We start from the raw sequence: 14,554 nt of genomic DNA on the forward strand, positions 1-14,554 counted from the left end.
AAGCGTGAGGTCAATATCACTGGATATATGGCCAAATTCCTTTTTTTGCATTTTGCTATACTTTCTAGCAGTCCTTTCTTTTTTCCTGGTTGGTTCTGCCACGAGACTTCGTCGCTCGTTCAGTCGCTGCGCGACCTCAAGCATTAAAGCTCGTCTTCGGTCACTTTTAAGAACTTATTAGAGGTTGACTTGTAGCAAGTCAAGCATTTTGTTTACCGAGACGAGTCGAGGCCAATAAAAAAAGAACGACGCCAATATCCAGCTATCTTGACCAAAGAAGCTTGATCAATATAGGATTTATTTTATGGCCATATTTCCGTGGTTTTGATTCACAACGGTTGGTCTTGCTGTTACTGTATTTATTCGAATAAGCGCCCAACCTCGAATTAGCACCCACCTCGAATAAGCGCCCATCCTAAAGGGAGAAAAAGTTAATAAGCGTCCAGCCTCGAATAAGCGCCCACCCCTCCTCCTTCCAATCAAACTCAAATAAGCGCTCATCCCCACTTCACCCACTCGACTGAATAAATTCTAATAAGAGACTTTCCCGAGGACTGAGTTTTCTTCAGAGTATTTACAGAAACCTTGCTTTGTTACTTCATCGCCTTTTGTTATTAGCATTTATTGTAGCAAAATAAACATACTTCACTTGCTGAAAATGGTGAAAATTTAATAAGCCCCCAGCCTCAAATAAGCGCCCACTCTCAAGGTCCAAAAATTTAATAAGCGCCTAGGGCGGTTAATCGAATAAATACGATATTTAGTATTTTACGAGTAGGCAGGTTACCAAGACACTGATTTATCTCGCTTACCCTTCCCAGCGTCCTTTGCGTCAACACTAAACGTTCCCACGGTCCATTGCGGTATACTATCGCTCGCGGTCGCGTTTTCTGCTCTCCAAACACACTTGAGATGAGACAATTAGGAGCGAGGCAGTTTATCTAATTATATCGAGTACTGACATCTTTAAGACTAACAGAAATCTACTAAGCATGAGGTGTGTAGACAAGATACTCGCATGACCGGTATGGGATCAAATAGCGCGCACATCACGATGCCTCGAACATTTCGGATGGTGGGCCTGTGGCACGACTTAAAGATAGATCTCTCCCCCATTCCTGTGAAGGAAGTCACCAACTTGTGCCTTGAATAGACCTTTTTAGCTTGAATGTTTTGTTTTCAGATCAGGCAATCCCGGAATTTACCTTTTGTGTCGCCAAAAATTATGCATACATATACACGCAGATGCACGCGAACGCGCGCGAGTAGGAAAGGTCTGGAGTGAGGGTGCAAACGGAGAGTGAGACTGGAGAGAGACACACGCCCCATGGGTGTGTGAAGACCACGTGCTTAGCACGAAAATATCGATCATGCCAGCGCTTCGCACCTTGCAAACCGATTTTGAGAAAAGTACGACTGTTTTGCAGTCTAAGAGGTCTATTGACAAACTACAGTGATAGTATGAAATTTAATCCCAAGCTCGTTTCATTGGAATGGAACAACGGAATGCGGAATGGTTTAAGAACTGTTCACAGTCGCCTATTTACCGAGACTAGCCTGGGGATGAGTATCAAATACACTTAGGGAGTGGGGAACGGTTAAACTTAACGCCTACCCCCTCGGTGCATTTTAAAACCAAGATGGCCGCCTGTAACGGTAGGTGCTCGGTCTCGACACTCTTACGGGAGAATAGGGAACTGTGAACAGTCTAAGAGGTCTTTTGGTAGCAGATCCTCTTCAGTTGTGATCTGTACCGGGATAAGATCTGGAACTTGTACAGTCAAACCTCACTTTACTGAAACCCGCTTAATACGGACGCCTCGTTATTACGGATAGTTTGCTTTGTCCCTGGGGAAAGAAAGCCCCTACTTTTTCTCTCAATTCAACCCGCTTAATACGGACACCTGATATGGCTTCCTTCCTCACGTGAGTGAAAACGCTCTATTGGTAGTAATGACGCATAACTTGTAATTAACGCTGATGTTTTTTGACTAAACTAAGAATGGGTTAACACACAACCCAAGGTAAAAATATCTATTATAAGAGCGACTTAATCAAGCGCGCACGTGAAGATTAAGCGAGGATGGGACGAAACAAGAGACCTTCTCGCGCGCACATCTCAGCTCTGTGGTTTAAGCGACAGATAAAGTTTCCCTTTGTCTTCTGTTCGAGTTGTATCTTTCTAACAATAGCAGCAAGCTTTTTCACGGTCTCATCATTTGACAGGCCTGTTCGTTTGCTCTTGAACTTTTGCGAAAGGTCCTTGCTGGTCATGGGCTTTCTTGTGAGGTACCTTCTCACGGCTTCTTCAGTGATTCCCTGAGGGCCTTCCTCACTACCGGCTGGTGTTGGGGTGCTTGTTCTTGAGCCTCCTCCTGCCCCTCCAGCGGAAGGTGCCGGAGATACACGAGGTGTTTTGCTTGCTGGACTTCCCTCTTCGCCTGGGGCACCTTTTTTACTTGCACCTGCCGGGCGCTTCTTTGATTTTGCTACAAAAACCCAGACAATTTAAAAAATTGTTTCAACACGGGGAACATGAAACTGATCGGGAACAAATGGAACAACATCCTTTCAAAATGCTAGTTTGTAAAATACTGTTAAAGAACTAGTACCTGACGAAGGTTTTGCTAAATAGGTTTCATTTATACGGTCAGTCCATACAATTGCATCTACGTACCCGGAAAATAGTTGGGATATACTTACAGGGAGTCCCTGGTCTGTCCTGACCCGGCTTTGTAGCAGCGGCAGCAATGGTATTAGCAGCGCCCTCTGTAGCAATCGTAGGGGTCGATGAACGGCTATTTGATGAGGTACTGGAGTCACTCCCAGACTTCTTCCTTTTCTTTTTGTCACCTTTACAAACACAAGATAAAGTTGAGATCAAATACGAGCAAAACACACTCAAGATAATCAAAATTTGTTAACCAGTTAGTAATTAAGTTTTTTCGCACCTACAGCAATATTAAATTTCCCGCCTCGACGCTGTGACCGGCCACATGTCAAGCAACTAAAAGTGAAACAAGTCGTAGCATTTTCCCGTGCTTGCCACCTCCAAGTCTTTACTCCGTATTTTGATTGGTTCATTTAATTAACTGCCTCTCATGTGATTGGCCAGAGCAATCCCCTTTGTTGCATTTTACTTACGATAGCCTCTCTTTGGATAATCGTAATCACCTCGATTACTGCTTCGTTAAGTGGCTTGGTGATGAGTCAGTTTCGTTAATTCTACGTCACTTCCGGCTGTGTAACCGGCCACATAGGAAAACAAGTCGTGGAATTTTCCCGCGCTATGCGACCGCCGCTTTGCATGAGTTCATAGTTTTTTTTAATTTTAGGATCTTGTATAAGCCTTTCTACAGCATACATTTTGTAATCATTTTATGATTAGACTATTTGAAAAAGGTTCTAGAATTTTATTGTGTAAGTTTATAAGTAGATGAGTCCAGACGAGGTATTAACTAGCTTTCACAAGCGAAGACAGTTTAACGTTGGTCTTGTATAGTCAAGTGCGACGGAAGCAGTGTTTATGGAGTTTAAGGTGCAGTTGCAGAGTTTTACTTAGTGGAAACTAAGTGCATATTTTTTTTTTTACTTTCTGAGAATTAGTGAAACAGGAAACCCAGTATATAGCCAGGGGTTTCAATAAAAGCCGGTTACCGGCGGTCTACCGCCTATTAAACCTTCAGTGGCCGCTTATAACTAATGTTATTGAAACCCCTGATATAGCAGTATAGTTCATATTGTCTATACATTCAAATCCCGACAATAATGGACACTGAGGGGTCATAGAAAGTGTCCATATTTAAAAACTGGGTGTCCATTTTATGGGAGTGAATTTGAAGAAAATATTAGGGATTTCTTTCCCCAGGGACAAAGCAAACTGTCTGTAATGCTGAGGTGTCCAAATTAGGTGGGTGACTGTAAAAATGACTGTACATAACAAATAAGGGAGCTGGTGGGTGCTAGAACTAACCTTGGCTGTGGGATGTTGCAAAATATCAATTTGTCTACAAACTCTGGATGCATGTGTGCAAAAGACCTGAGGTTAAAACACACACAGACAGATTTATCAAATTAATAAGACACTCCTTTGGTTTTAGTCAGTTGAATTGGACAGCACAAGAGAAGAGGGGACTGACTAAACAACCCTGACCCCAACAATCTGGGTTACGAGGGTTTCTTCTTTAAAATGACACAGGTTCTCAACAGAGCAAAAAGCATCTTTCACATGGCTATGTTAGTCTCCTTCACAGCTGCTTTGTCTGGAAATCACACAATGCTCCCCACCAAAATTGAGAAAGCGGGAACCGAAAAAATAAAACAGAAGGAAACTGGGGTGGGGAAGGGCAGCAGAGCCTGTAATCATTTGTTTACAAGACTTGTTCTGGTATACCAGCTCCTGGTATACCTTCTGTTTGTTCAGAATTGACAGGTTATATCAACACTTCTCAAGAAGGGTAATTACTGTCACTCAGAAAGATGACATCCACAAGCATGGGTTAGAGGAATTGGCTTGATAACTTCTGTCTAATGGACAAGTGTCCGTGAGATTATATTATGGTGCAGTGGCCACCTTACCATGCCAAAGCTCCACCCCTGTCATGACTCAGCAAAGTCCAAGATTTGTAATCAAGTGCCTCAATCTGTAAATAAATTAATAAATTGTATTAATATGTTTTCTGAGCTCACATTATCAATCCTATACATTACGGGTATTGATATAAAAAAAATAAAAATTTTCTTTTACCAGCTGCAAGAAAACTCTGATGACCTCCTTCACAACACAGTATAATTAACAATTATTCTTTGAAATCAGGGTGAATAGTGGCAAAATATTTACCGAGCCACGAAGTGGCAAGGTAAATATTCGTAAAGCCACTATTCACCGAGATTGAAAAGAATAATTGTTTTAGTATAAATACACACGAAGTGATCTCAACAAAATCAGAGAGGAAACCATTAAAAAGTACGATTTGATTGACAGATCAGGTCAGCTAGACACGTGACAGTTTAAAAATAGATCTTTGTAAAATTTTTAAACATGGCAATTCCCAAGCTTATCACTTCACAAACAACAGCGTAATGACTTAAATGGAACCGCTAAAAGTTTGAATTGTTTCCTTACCTGGGAAGAAAAGAAGAGCTTTGTTGTTTTCTGTTGACTCGCCAAGTTTATAGCCGAAAAGGTTTGTTGCGTCATTCTTTGCATTCATGAAGTGCTGACAAAAATGGCGATTCGGTTCCTCGAGGTAAGACGTCGTCTTCATGTAGCATTCTTTCTCGTGTTTACTTGAAACGTAGAATTTCTGCAAACATTTGCTTTCAAATTTGTTTTCACAAATAAACTTCGTTTTTGGGCCAAATTTTTCTTGTTAGGAAACGCTGAGTTCACGAAACCGCCTCTTCTAGGCAGAAAAAGGGAGTTGTAAACAATCCATCAACCACAAAACTCAACAGCAGTAAATGGGAAAACGCCATTTTGAATCCTTAGAAGTCTTTTCTTACCTGAAAAAGAGTCAACCCTAGGATTTTGACGACTTTTAAGAGATCTTTCTCCAAGAAAATGGGAAAAAAACTGAGCTCACACATTATCCACTTGCTAGGAGGTGAATATTGTTGAATAGTCCAAGATAGCGAACCAATCAGATTGCTGAAATCACCAAGATCACTGAGTGTGTATATACTAATATAAAATATCATAGCCCTTATTTCTGGATTGGACAACATGTACTCAAAGCTGTACAGACATTGAAGAAAAAAATTTTATTATTTTTATTTATTTAATTTTTGTTTTGTTTTGTTTTGTTTTTTTGTTTTTTTGCATTTGTGATCTTTTTACAAAATCTTCTAGACTATGATGTTTAATTTAAAAGTGTCCTTTGAATCTATAAAATATTTTATAACGAAATTTAAGAGGTGCATACAGAAGATTAAACATTTTTATATTTTCTTCACTCAATCTGCTGTTTCAGCAATACAATCATGTAAGTGCACTTACAATTTCTTTAATGTCGTTAACCAATAATGACGTCTTGTAGTGTTCTCGCCCTTTAGGACTGTCACGTTCACCATAGCCCCTTAAATACAAAATACTGCTGTAAGATTTAGCTTTTTAAAAATTCTTTAATTTTGTTTTTCATGAAATCAAAATAAACTGCTGAGAATGGGATAGGGGATGGGCATATTCAACAGTTTTGAATTAAATTACCATGTGACTGAGCTATAATTTCTGTCAGTCTCAAGAATGTCAAAAATAAGTCAGCTAACTGGACAAAAATCCCACATTTTGTTGTGTAACTTAATTACTCAGGTATGTTTTACAGTTGTAGCAGCTGTGCATAATACAGTTTGGCTACTTGCAATTTGTATTTTACAAATCATTATATACTTTTTACAGTACCTCAAATCCATAGCAACCATCCTGAAATTTTCACTAAAAGCTTTCAGCTGATATTGCCAGGAATATCAAAACTGCAAAGTGATGTTAAAACAGGGCCAGTGGTTTTCAATGCATATAATATTTTCTAAGTTACTCATTATTATATATTTAACTTCTTTGTATTAATAATAATAATAATAATAATGGTTTCTTAACAGTATTTCCATGAAAAATGGCTCTACAGCTGGTAGTAAAATATAAAATATAGAGTACAAGTAGACTGATGGAACTGGATTAAATCTGGAACATTTCCCGCTACTCAAAGTTTCATGCCTCTTGCGAAGCAATCATCAGGCAACTTTTATTTGCATGTTTACCCTTGTTAGCCCTTACTAACAGATGGTCTTCTGTGTCTAAAGCAGTACAAATTATAATTACCATCTCTGGAGAAAAATAATGATTTATTTTGCCATGTCCAGTCTTTTATATCTGAATTGAAGAGATTTTAAAATACCTAAATATGTATGTTCACTTGTTAGCATTCCTTGAATATCTTCTTTGTTTTGCTGCTGCTTTTGACTAATTACTATTATTATTTTCTATTCTAATTTTTTTAAATGATAAATTGGAGTGAGTCCTCTCAATGTGTTTTTTGTTTCTCTTAGGGTATGGTAAACTTCATCAATAAAATTTAATGATCAAATAACAAACCCTTGTACTTCTAGATCCAGATAGCAGGATGATTTAAACTTTTTAATGGCTTTTACAAACACATCTGCTGCAATGACAGTAAAAATAATAAAACAGTAGCAACATGTCTACTTTACCTCAGGGAACCCATGTATACACAGCATAAGTGGTTTCCCTGTGTCTCCTTTAGCAACATAATGGATCCTGATATTTGATGCTGTTCTCAGGAAATCGTGTTCACCAAGCTCAGGGTCAAGAAGGCATGCAGGAGCTATAGAGAAATGAAAACATCATCTCTTTAGCAGTCAAGCCGGGTCAAGCATATAACTCCCATGAAGATTTCATTAATGAATAATTATAAAATAATATAACAATAATGATAATAATAAACTCTATTTAAGTGTCAGGTACTTTAGCTATGAAGCTAATTGGGGAACCTATGAAATAAAAAGATATACCGGTATATGGACAGCAATAAAATCAAATATTTCCAGTTAAAAAAATAATAATAATAATAAATAAAGACATAAATAATTCATATATACAAAGCAACAATATGCAAAGCAGAATCCTTTAGCTGTTGTTAAACTTCAGATTCATAGATAAGGCATAGCCCATATGACAGGCGTTTGTGGTCAAATGGCATATAACAATCACACAGGCAGCACGATTTTTCCTTTCTTTCTTCTAGTGAGTAAAACAAGCCATTGGGAGACTTCTCAAAAAGAGTCAGTAAAACTCATCTAGCTGACAGGTCTTTTCCTTTATATGGTTCTTTAAATAATAGACGTTCTTCTATTCCCCTTTCAAGCTGAAATTGATGCCTTCAGTTTCTAATTCTAACCATGAATTCTGTACAGAAATCTCATTACACTTCACTAACAACATATTTTTAAATGGTTACTGAAAGATCTGCCGTGATGTTAATTTCAACCAATCGGATTAAATATCAAGGCCGTGATTGGCATGTTTTGAAAACTGACCTATTCGGATTTTAACATTCGTCTGGTGTATGTTTATAACATGAAAATAATTGCCTCATTGCATCCCTTTTCCCTTCAAATGCCTGTCACACAGTAGTGTGGTATCTGAACACTGCATTGACCAGGCCTGTATTAAAGTGGAGAATTTACGGTAATGCGCATGTGCATCGTGACAGCTTTCAGAATAAAACATACGGGCCAACACTAAATACGAAGAAGACATCAACTGTGAATCCAAGGAATCCAGGAATCTGTCTTTAAATTCGCTCATCCATAGCTCTACGTAAGCGAGTGAAGTCTGCTATTTTGGAGAATGGTGTTTAGGAACGAAAAATCAATTTTGTGAATGGAGTCTCGGAAGCGACGTTACAGGCATCCACCAACAGGACGTTCTCAAGAGTCTTTGGAGATAGAGAAGCTTAGCTGATCTATCTTTTCATTTGCTGATAAGCAATTGAAATTTAAGCTCAATTTAGGATAATCTTTATACTCATACGCTGTGTTTTTGTCATCGGTCAGGTGCTATTTGCAGGTATTTCTAGGTTTATATAAGGCAAACAGAGAGATCAGTAATAAAAGGTTTTTTGGAAAAGGCGGAAAAAGGCAAGGAAAAGGCGCATTAAAAATTTTTAATTAATTATTATTTAGGTTTGTTTACAAATTTTGTTTGCCAATTGGTGACTGCTGTGTTAGCGTGAGTATGTAAAAGACCTCATAAAAATACACGTAGGTAAATGTTTGTTTCAATCAGAGCAGGACAGGGCTATAAATTTTATTCTTACTGGCTGCAACACATATCTGAGGAATAGCAAAGAATATGAATTATGGGGACATATAAAATCGAACCAAATGTCCAGAAATACTCCTGTGTAAATTTCCCTGCGTGCATCCAACTCGCTTCCGATTGGTTTAAAAACAATCAGGTACTGTCAGACTCACACGAACCTGTCCCTTTAAAAAGTTCAAATGCCCCAGAGGTTGCCCGTGTGGGGGTGTTGGATGGTGAAGTTTCAAATTGATTGGCACGTTATCCTGCAATAGCAGAAGTCACTGTACAAATACAGGGAATAACATTTCACGGTTACGCATAGTAAAAAAGTATTTCACTTGTGTTTACTTTTGTTTATTTGCATGGCGTCCTTCATAGCAGTTCTTTGGGCAGTCAATGAATCGAAAATAAAGAATAGTATTAAAAATATAAAACAACCATTAACTACCCATCACAGAAAAAAATAATGACCGGGTTTTTTATGGTCATTACGAAAACCAGTTTGTAGCCGCCCAAAGTGAGCTTACATACATAAGCTTTAGCTTAGCTAACAGTTCGCTTTCTTCTCTACGTGCCGCTTTAAAAATAGTACATGCTCTGGATGGGGAAGCAATTTTGCCAGCTTTCTCATTAATTGATTTAAAGCTAACGTTTCGAAGAGTCCCTGCTGTAGTGAGCACTATTAAACGCAAAAAGATGACCGAATTAACTTAAGATACAAAACACAACAGACAAGATGAATCGATCAGGCCAAGTTTGCACCGGTGCAAATTTACCGATCGTTACTTACGTTTTTCTCGTCGCTTCCCTCTTCTCGGTATTTCAAGGTTCCTAATAGCACTCAACAACAAAAAAAAACATACCACAAAGCCATAAAACAAAGCCAAACTGTATACGAACAGAGCCCTAATCACTTGATTCGCCATCATGTACCGACAGCGACCAAGGTACACCGAGCCGAAATCAGGACTTAGGTCACCCAAGGTCACTCGTTTTTTCAGGTGCTTGTTAGCAGGGGTGGGGCGGGGAAAGCGGAGCGAAAAGACCGAACACTGGAGCCTGATACCCTGTAGCCGCGCCCCACACGCTCTCGCGCGCGCCCAAATTCCCCCTTCCCCTTCCCCTTTCAACGCCGGCCACGCAGGCTAGATACCCTGCCGAATATCTTTCGTTCAACATTTGTTCTGCTAATAAATTGATGTTTAAAGCGGCGAGGGTACAAGAGGGTCTCAATGGGGTGGTGGCTTTTACGGTTATCGGCTAAAATTTTGGCTTTTTTACGGCTATCGGTTAATTTTTTTCAGTTACGGTTAACGAAGAAGTTAAAAATTAACTTCTTTTGTTTCAAAAAGTTAAATATTAATTAACTTGTATTTTTTTGTATCTTTAAATCAAAATGAAGGTCTTCGGATCATCTCGGGAAGAAATAAGCTATTCTTTTGAAAAATTTTAACATTTGATAGATCATACTTTTTATAAAGTATTCCACTTCTAATAAACACGCGAACGCCCAACTCAAGGCCTACGCACGACACTCATTATAACAGAAATAGCCGTTTTCACATTAGAGAAGGATTATTCGTGTGAGATTGGTTATGCGTTTGATTATTCGCCGCGTCAGATAGGTAATACGTCTTAATTTGACAATGGAATAGTTTTAATTTTGAATGAACAATCCGCCTGACTTTTGAAGACAAGATTATCCGTTCCAGATAGCCCGTCACTCAGCCGCCCCCTCCCCTCGGAAAAAAACGGAGAAGGAGTGTCTGTGGGGAGGACGCGACTGTACACAGGCTAGTCTCAGACGGATAATCCATTTCGAGCTCTAGTGTGAAAATGGCCAATAACAAAATTCCTGTGTCCGGTTTTAATGATAGCGAAGGACTGTACGGAACGACTGTCTGCCGTTGCCTTGTCCGTAAGCCGCATTATTCCGCGCGGCTAATGCGTTTCGGGTCACGTGGTCCGAGCGAGTTCGACACCGAAATGCGTTGACCGAGATTGCGTAGGAAGACGCCGTACAGGGACTAGGCATGGCAATGTCTACCGTAACGTCAGAGAAAAACAGGGAAATGTTGTTTATCGGCAACGTGTTTTACAAAAACAGTGACATCTCTGCGTGTTGTTTCACTAGTGTTTCGAGGGCACGACCTCCTGAAAATTGCAAATATTAATCCCCAGCAAGAAGCCACACTTTCGCTATGGAAAAAATTAGTTCCCCGAGAGAGCGCTGGAAATGGACATAAAAGGCGCTTCGCCTAAAGTGCGTACGGAGTCACACTAGCCGGGAAATAAAAAACGCAATCATAAGTGAGTTTAGTACCTTCCTTAAAAGGAGCAAATCTAGGGAACACTTTCTTTTACGGTTGACTCTTTTTTTCCCTATTTACGGCTAACGGTTAAAATTTTTCAATTTTTACGGCTATCGGCTAAATTTTTAACCGTTTTACGCCTATCGGTTAACCCCATTGAGACCCTCGTACAAGAGCATTTGGGCGTTGGTGAGTGGGGGCACATTTATCCCGGATGGCAAAAAGTCTGGAGGTACGTAAAAGTTTTCACTTTTGTGTTTTTAGCCTGATGGGGGTCTTTAAGAATCAAGAAGACTGCCCCAATTATCTTGCACTCAAAGACCATTCTAACAAACTAAAAATGCCGGGAAGAAACATTCTTCATTTTTTTTTTTTTTTTTTTTAAGAAGAGAGCTATTGTGACCCCGGGGAGGGGGATACTCCCTATATAATGGCCCATACGGGGCCGGGGGCTCCGCCCTAAAGGGCTACTGCTTCAAGTATATGAAAAAGTACAGGGATTTCACTAGTTGAGGTAAATGAAAGGGTAGGGAAATCTGTCATTTTGATCTCTAAAAAGGCCTAAAAGGGCTAAAAGATAAATTTATGGCGCTAAAAAGTCCAAAAAAGTTCTGATTTTGTGGTTGATTCATTTCAAAAGACATTGCATTCACAGCAGTTAAAAGAGATGAAAATATCTAATAAACTTGGTAAAAGAAAGGGGTACCATTTGTCAAAACAAGGTAAATGAAAAGGGAACCTTTCTTGTGAAAAATAGTTTATAAAGGGGCAAGGGGTTAAAGGTAGGGGCGGGAGCCTCCCCGTATAAAACTTGTTGAGTACCACCCCCTCCCCCTCTGGGATTGTGCCACCTTTTTTGGAAACCATGTTAAATATACTATTATAAAGGGAAAGCCAATTTTAACCGGTGGAGAACTCTTATGAGTTAATTTTTTTTTTCTTTCCAAACAACACTGTGGAAAGGCCTGGGGTAGATGTTATTTAGGGATTCCAGGACAGTCGGATTCCAGTGATTCTAGGTTTGTCCCCTGACAGGTCCCTGACAGGTTTTTTTCGTTTTTCAATATGGCGACGAGAAAACGGAGCCGAATGGCAGGGCTCCAGTGGAAAAGGAGGCAGGTGTTCCATTTTCAGAACAGAAGAGTATTTTTATTATCACAGGGCATCTAATGACGGAAGTGTACTTTCTCAGTCCTTAACTATCTTATGTTCAGTCGCGGGTATAAGTCATTCCCGGGGGAGGTACTTCCTTATAAGAGGCTGCTGGGGATGCGCCGCTAGATGGGGTCGCATTTTCACGTCTGGATTGACTATAATGGAGTCGCATTTTCATTGGAGTTTTACTAAAATGGAGTCGCACATTTTCGGATTTTTGGGGTAAAGAAAGTTCTTCACATTTACAGTTAGCAAACGTACCACAATGTTTGTACTGTAGGTGAAAAGTGAAGTATTCTTCATTCATTATAAAGTACTGTAGATACACAAATAGAAAGAAAAGGTGATGTTACACGGGACGATTCGCAACGACGATTTTTAGCGCAACACAGCGTAGCAATGTTGGAACAATGTTGCAACCATTCAAAATAATGTTGCAACAATGTTGTAATGCTGTGTTGCGCTAAAAAGCGTCGTTACGAATCGTTCCGTGTAACATCGCCTTAACTATGGTGGGATCGAGAAAATTACATTTGCCCAAATGTGACTAAGATAGGGTCTGTTATTGGCCACGGCCTTTTTTTCCGACTCAACTGACCGCCACTGGGTATCCGAGAATAGTCTCCAGTTGGAGCCAAAATAGTCCCCAGTTGACTTTCGTGCTAAATGCATTGACACTCAGACTAGTGCATTTTTTTTCTTGCTGACCATGAGTAATGAACGCACTTTCTAAAAACTTAACCCACGAGGCTCTATCTTAAACCAAAACAGGAACTCTGATGTTGGTAACAAACATAGTCAGCTATAACCCAAAAACGTGCTCACTTCAAGGACTGACACTCAAATTTAATAAATGACACTATTATGTTACAAAAAACCCTTTTTAAGGTAATAAAATTCCAAAACCTGTCTATAACATTACGGAAATACCCTTGAAAACAAACTTATTATAACGAGTCTCTGGCTAAGCACGAGTAAATCTTCAAGTGCAAACATAAATCAGCTAAGTAATTACCACATGACAAAAATCTTCATAACAACCTAGAAAATTCTTCACAACATTATAGTGGACAGTCCCTTGCGGACCTATAAGACCTCATGTTGAAAAATGGTGTGGTCTTGAGTTTACAATAAGAAATTATTGATAAATCTATTGAGCAAATGGAGTTTTACATGAACAACTTCAACAACCATACTAACGAAAACTGAAAGGTTAAGAACATGTACAAGGGGGTCTAGAAAATTTAGAAAGTCAGGGGGGAGGGAGGATCTGCTGGACACTTGTAAGCTATATATTACTGAGATTTCTTCAAGAAAAAAATTGCAAAATTTCACAGAAAAAGGGAAGGCGCGATCTCCTCAGACCACCCCTAAATCAACCCATACATTATTTACATTGAAACATTATCCTTTTCCATCATTTACGTGCTGTTAAAAATCCAGTTTGGCAATTCACAAGAAAGGTTTGACAATTTGACGTATCCAGCAATTGTCAATGTGGAAGGAAAATCTTTTTCTGTTTGTTTATCATTTCCCGGTAATTACCACAAAGTGGATTTTGCATGTGCTACCTTAAAAATATAGTTCTTACTAAATGATAGAAAGTAAGTCTTTCGTTGGTAATCTTTGAATCCAGAAATGATCTGCATGTAGATCTAAGCTCTTTTATCTCAGCAAAAGATAAAGATTCCCTTTGATGGCTTTCTGCTCTTATAATATCTTCCTCAAAATATCAACAAGCTTTTCCATGGTGGCATTAGTAGACAGTCCGGTTCGTTTGCTCTTGAAGGTTTTTGAAAAAGGACCTCAGTGGTCATGGGCTTACTTGTGAGGTACTTTCTTACTTCCATGAGGACTCTTTTCATTACCGGTTAGAACTGGGGTACTTGTTCCTGATCCTTCTCCCAACCCACCCGAGAAAGGTGCCGGGGATACACGAGGTCTTTTGCTTTTCGCAATTTCCTCTGCGCTGAAAAGTCCTCTTTTACCGGCCCCTGATGGTTGCTTCTTAGCTTTTGCTGAAAAAGAAAGGGAACAGTTCATTCAAAAATTGCTTACACACCTGATAAGGACCAAATACAACTAAATCCGAAATGGTAAAAGTTCTTGCTGAATAGGCTTTATTAAATAAATCATCACTCCATAAAATTTCATGCACAGACTGCGGAAAATAGATATTTCACCCCCGGTTGGTGGGGCTACATTCACAGGGAGTCTCTGGCCGGTCACTTGCATAGGATGGATAATCCAACGCAGCTATTATACT

The 14,554-nt window shown here is 39.3% G+C and overlaps 4 protein-coding genes across 4 annotated transcripts in view; all 4 read right to left on the reverse strand.

Moving 5' to 3' along the window:
- LOC140953606 (epoxide hydrolase 4-like) overlaps positions 1–9,823 on the reverse strand; it is a 32,459-nt gene extending 22,636 nt beyond the window's left edge. Inside the window, exons 1-2 of the mRNA XM_073403024.1 lie at positions 9,612–9,823; positions 7,207–7,340 (exon numbers count right to left, since the gene is read on the reverse strand). Coding sequence (XP_073259125.1) covers positions 7,207–7,340; positions 9,612–9,750 — 273 coding nt within the window. The 5' untranslated portion in view covers positions 9,751–9,823. The remainder of the gene's footprint in view (positions 1–7,206; positions 7,341–9,611) is intronic.
- LOC140953603 (uncharacterized) overlaps positions 1–14,554 on the reverse strand; it is an 80,825-nt gene that overhangs the window by 27,053 nt on the left and 39,218 nt on the right. The window lies entirely within an intron of this gene.
- LOC140921737 (uncharacterized) lies at positions 1,943–6,420 on the reverse strand. Its single transcript, XM_073371746.1, has 6 exons — positions 6,401–6,420; positions 5,999–6,077; positions 4,579–4,643; positions 3,974–4,039; positions 2,704–2,900; positions 1,943–2,489 (listed from the first exon to the last, which is right to left on the reverse strand). The coding sequence occupies exons 1-6, from the start codon at positions 6,418–6,420 to the stop codon at positions 2,074–2,076; spliced, it is 843 nt and encodes a 280-aa protein (XP_073227847.1). The 3' UTR covers positions 1,943–2,073.
- LOC140953615 (uncharacterized) overlaps positions 13,128–14,554 on the reverse strand; it is a 107,232-nt gene continuing 105,805 nt past the window's right edge. The window contains exon 7 of the mRNA XM_073403032.1: positions 13,128–14,306. Within this exon, the coding sequence (XP_073259133.1) occupies positions 14,110–14,306 (197 nt within the window). The 3' untranslated portion in view covers positions 13,128–14,109. The remainder of the gene's footprint in view (positions 14,307–14,554) is intronic.

This window comes from Porites lutea, chromosome 12 (assembly GCF_958299795.1).
Source record: "Porites lutea chromosome 12, jaPorLute2.1, whole genome shotgun sequence".
NCBI lineage: Eukaryota > Metazoa > Cnidaria > Anthozoa > Scleractinia > Poritidae > Porites > Porites lutea.

Bases quoted from the DNA above. Each gene is read 5' to 3' on its own strand.
- LOC140921737 (XM_073371746.1), bottom strand. From the start codon at position 6,420: ATGGTTGCTATGGATTTGAG. The intron at 4,644-5,998 runs GTAAGTGCACTT...ATTTATTTACAG, and splicing joins TTAACGACATTAAAGAAATT to ATTGAGGCACTTGATTACAA. The intron at 2,901-3,973 runs GTTAGTTCTAGC...GATTATCTTGAG, and splicing joins TGCAACATCCCACAGCCAAG to TGTGTTTTGCTCGTATTTGA.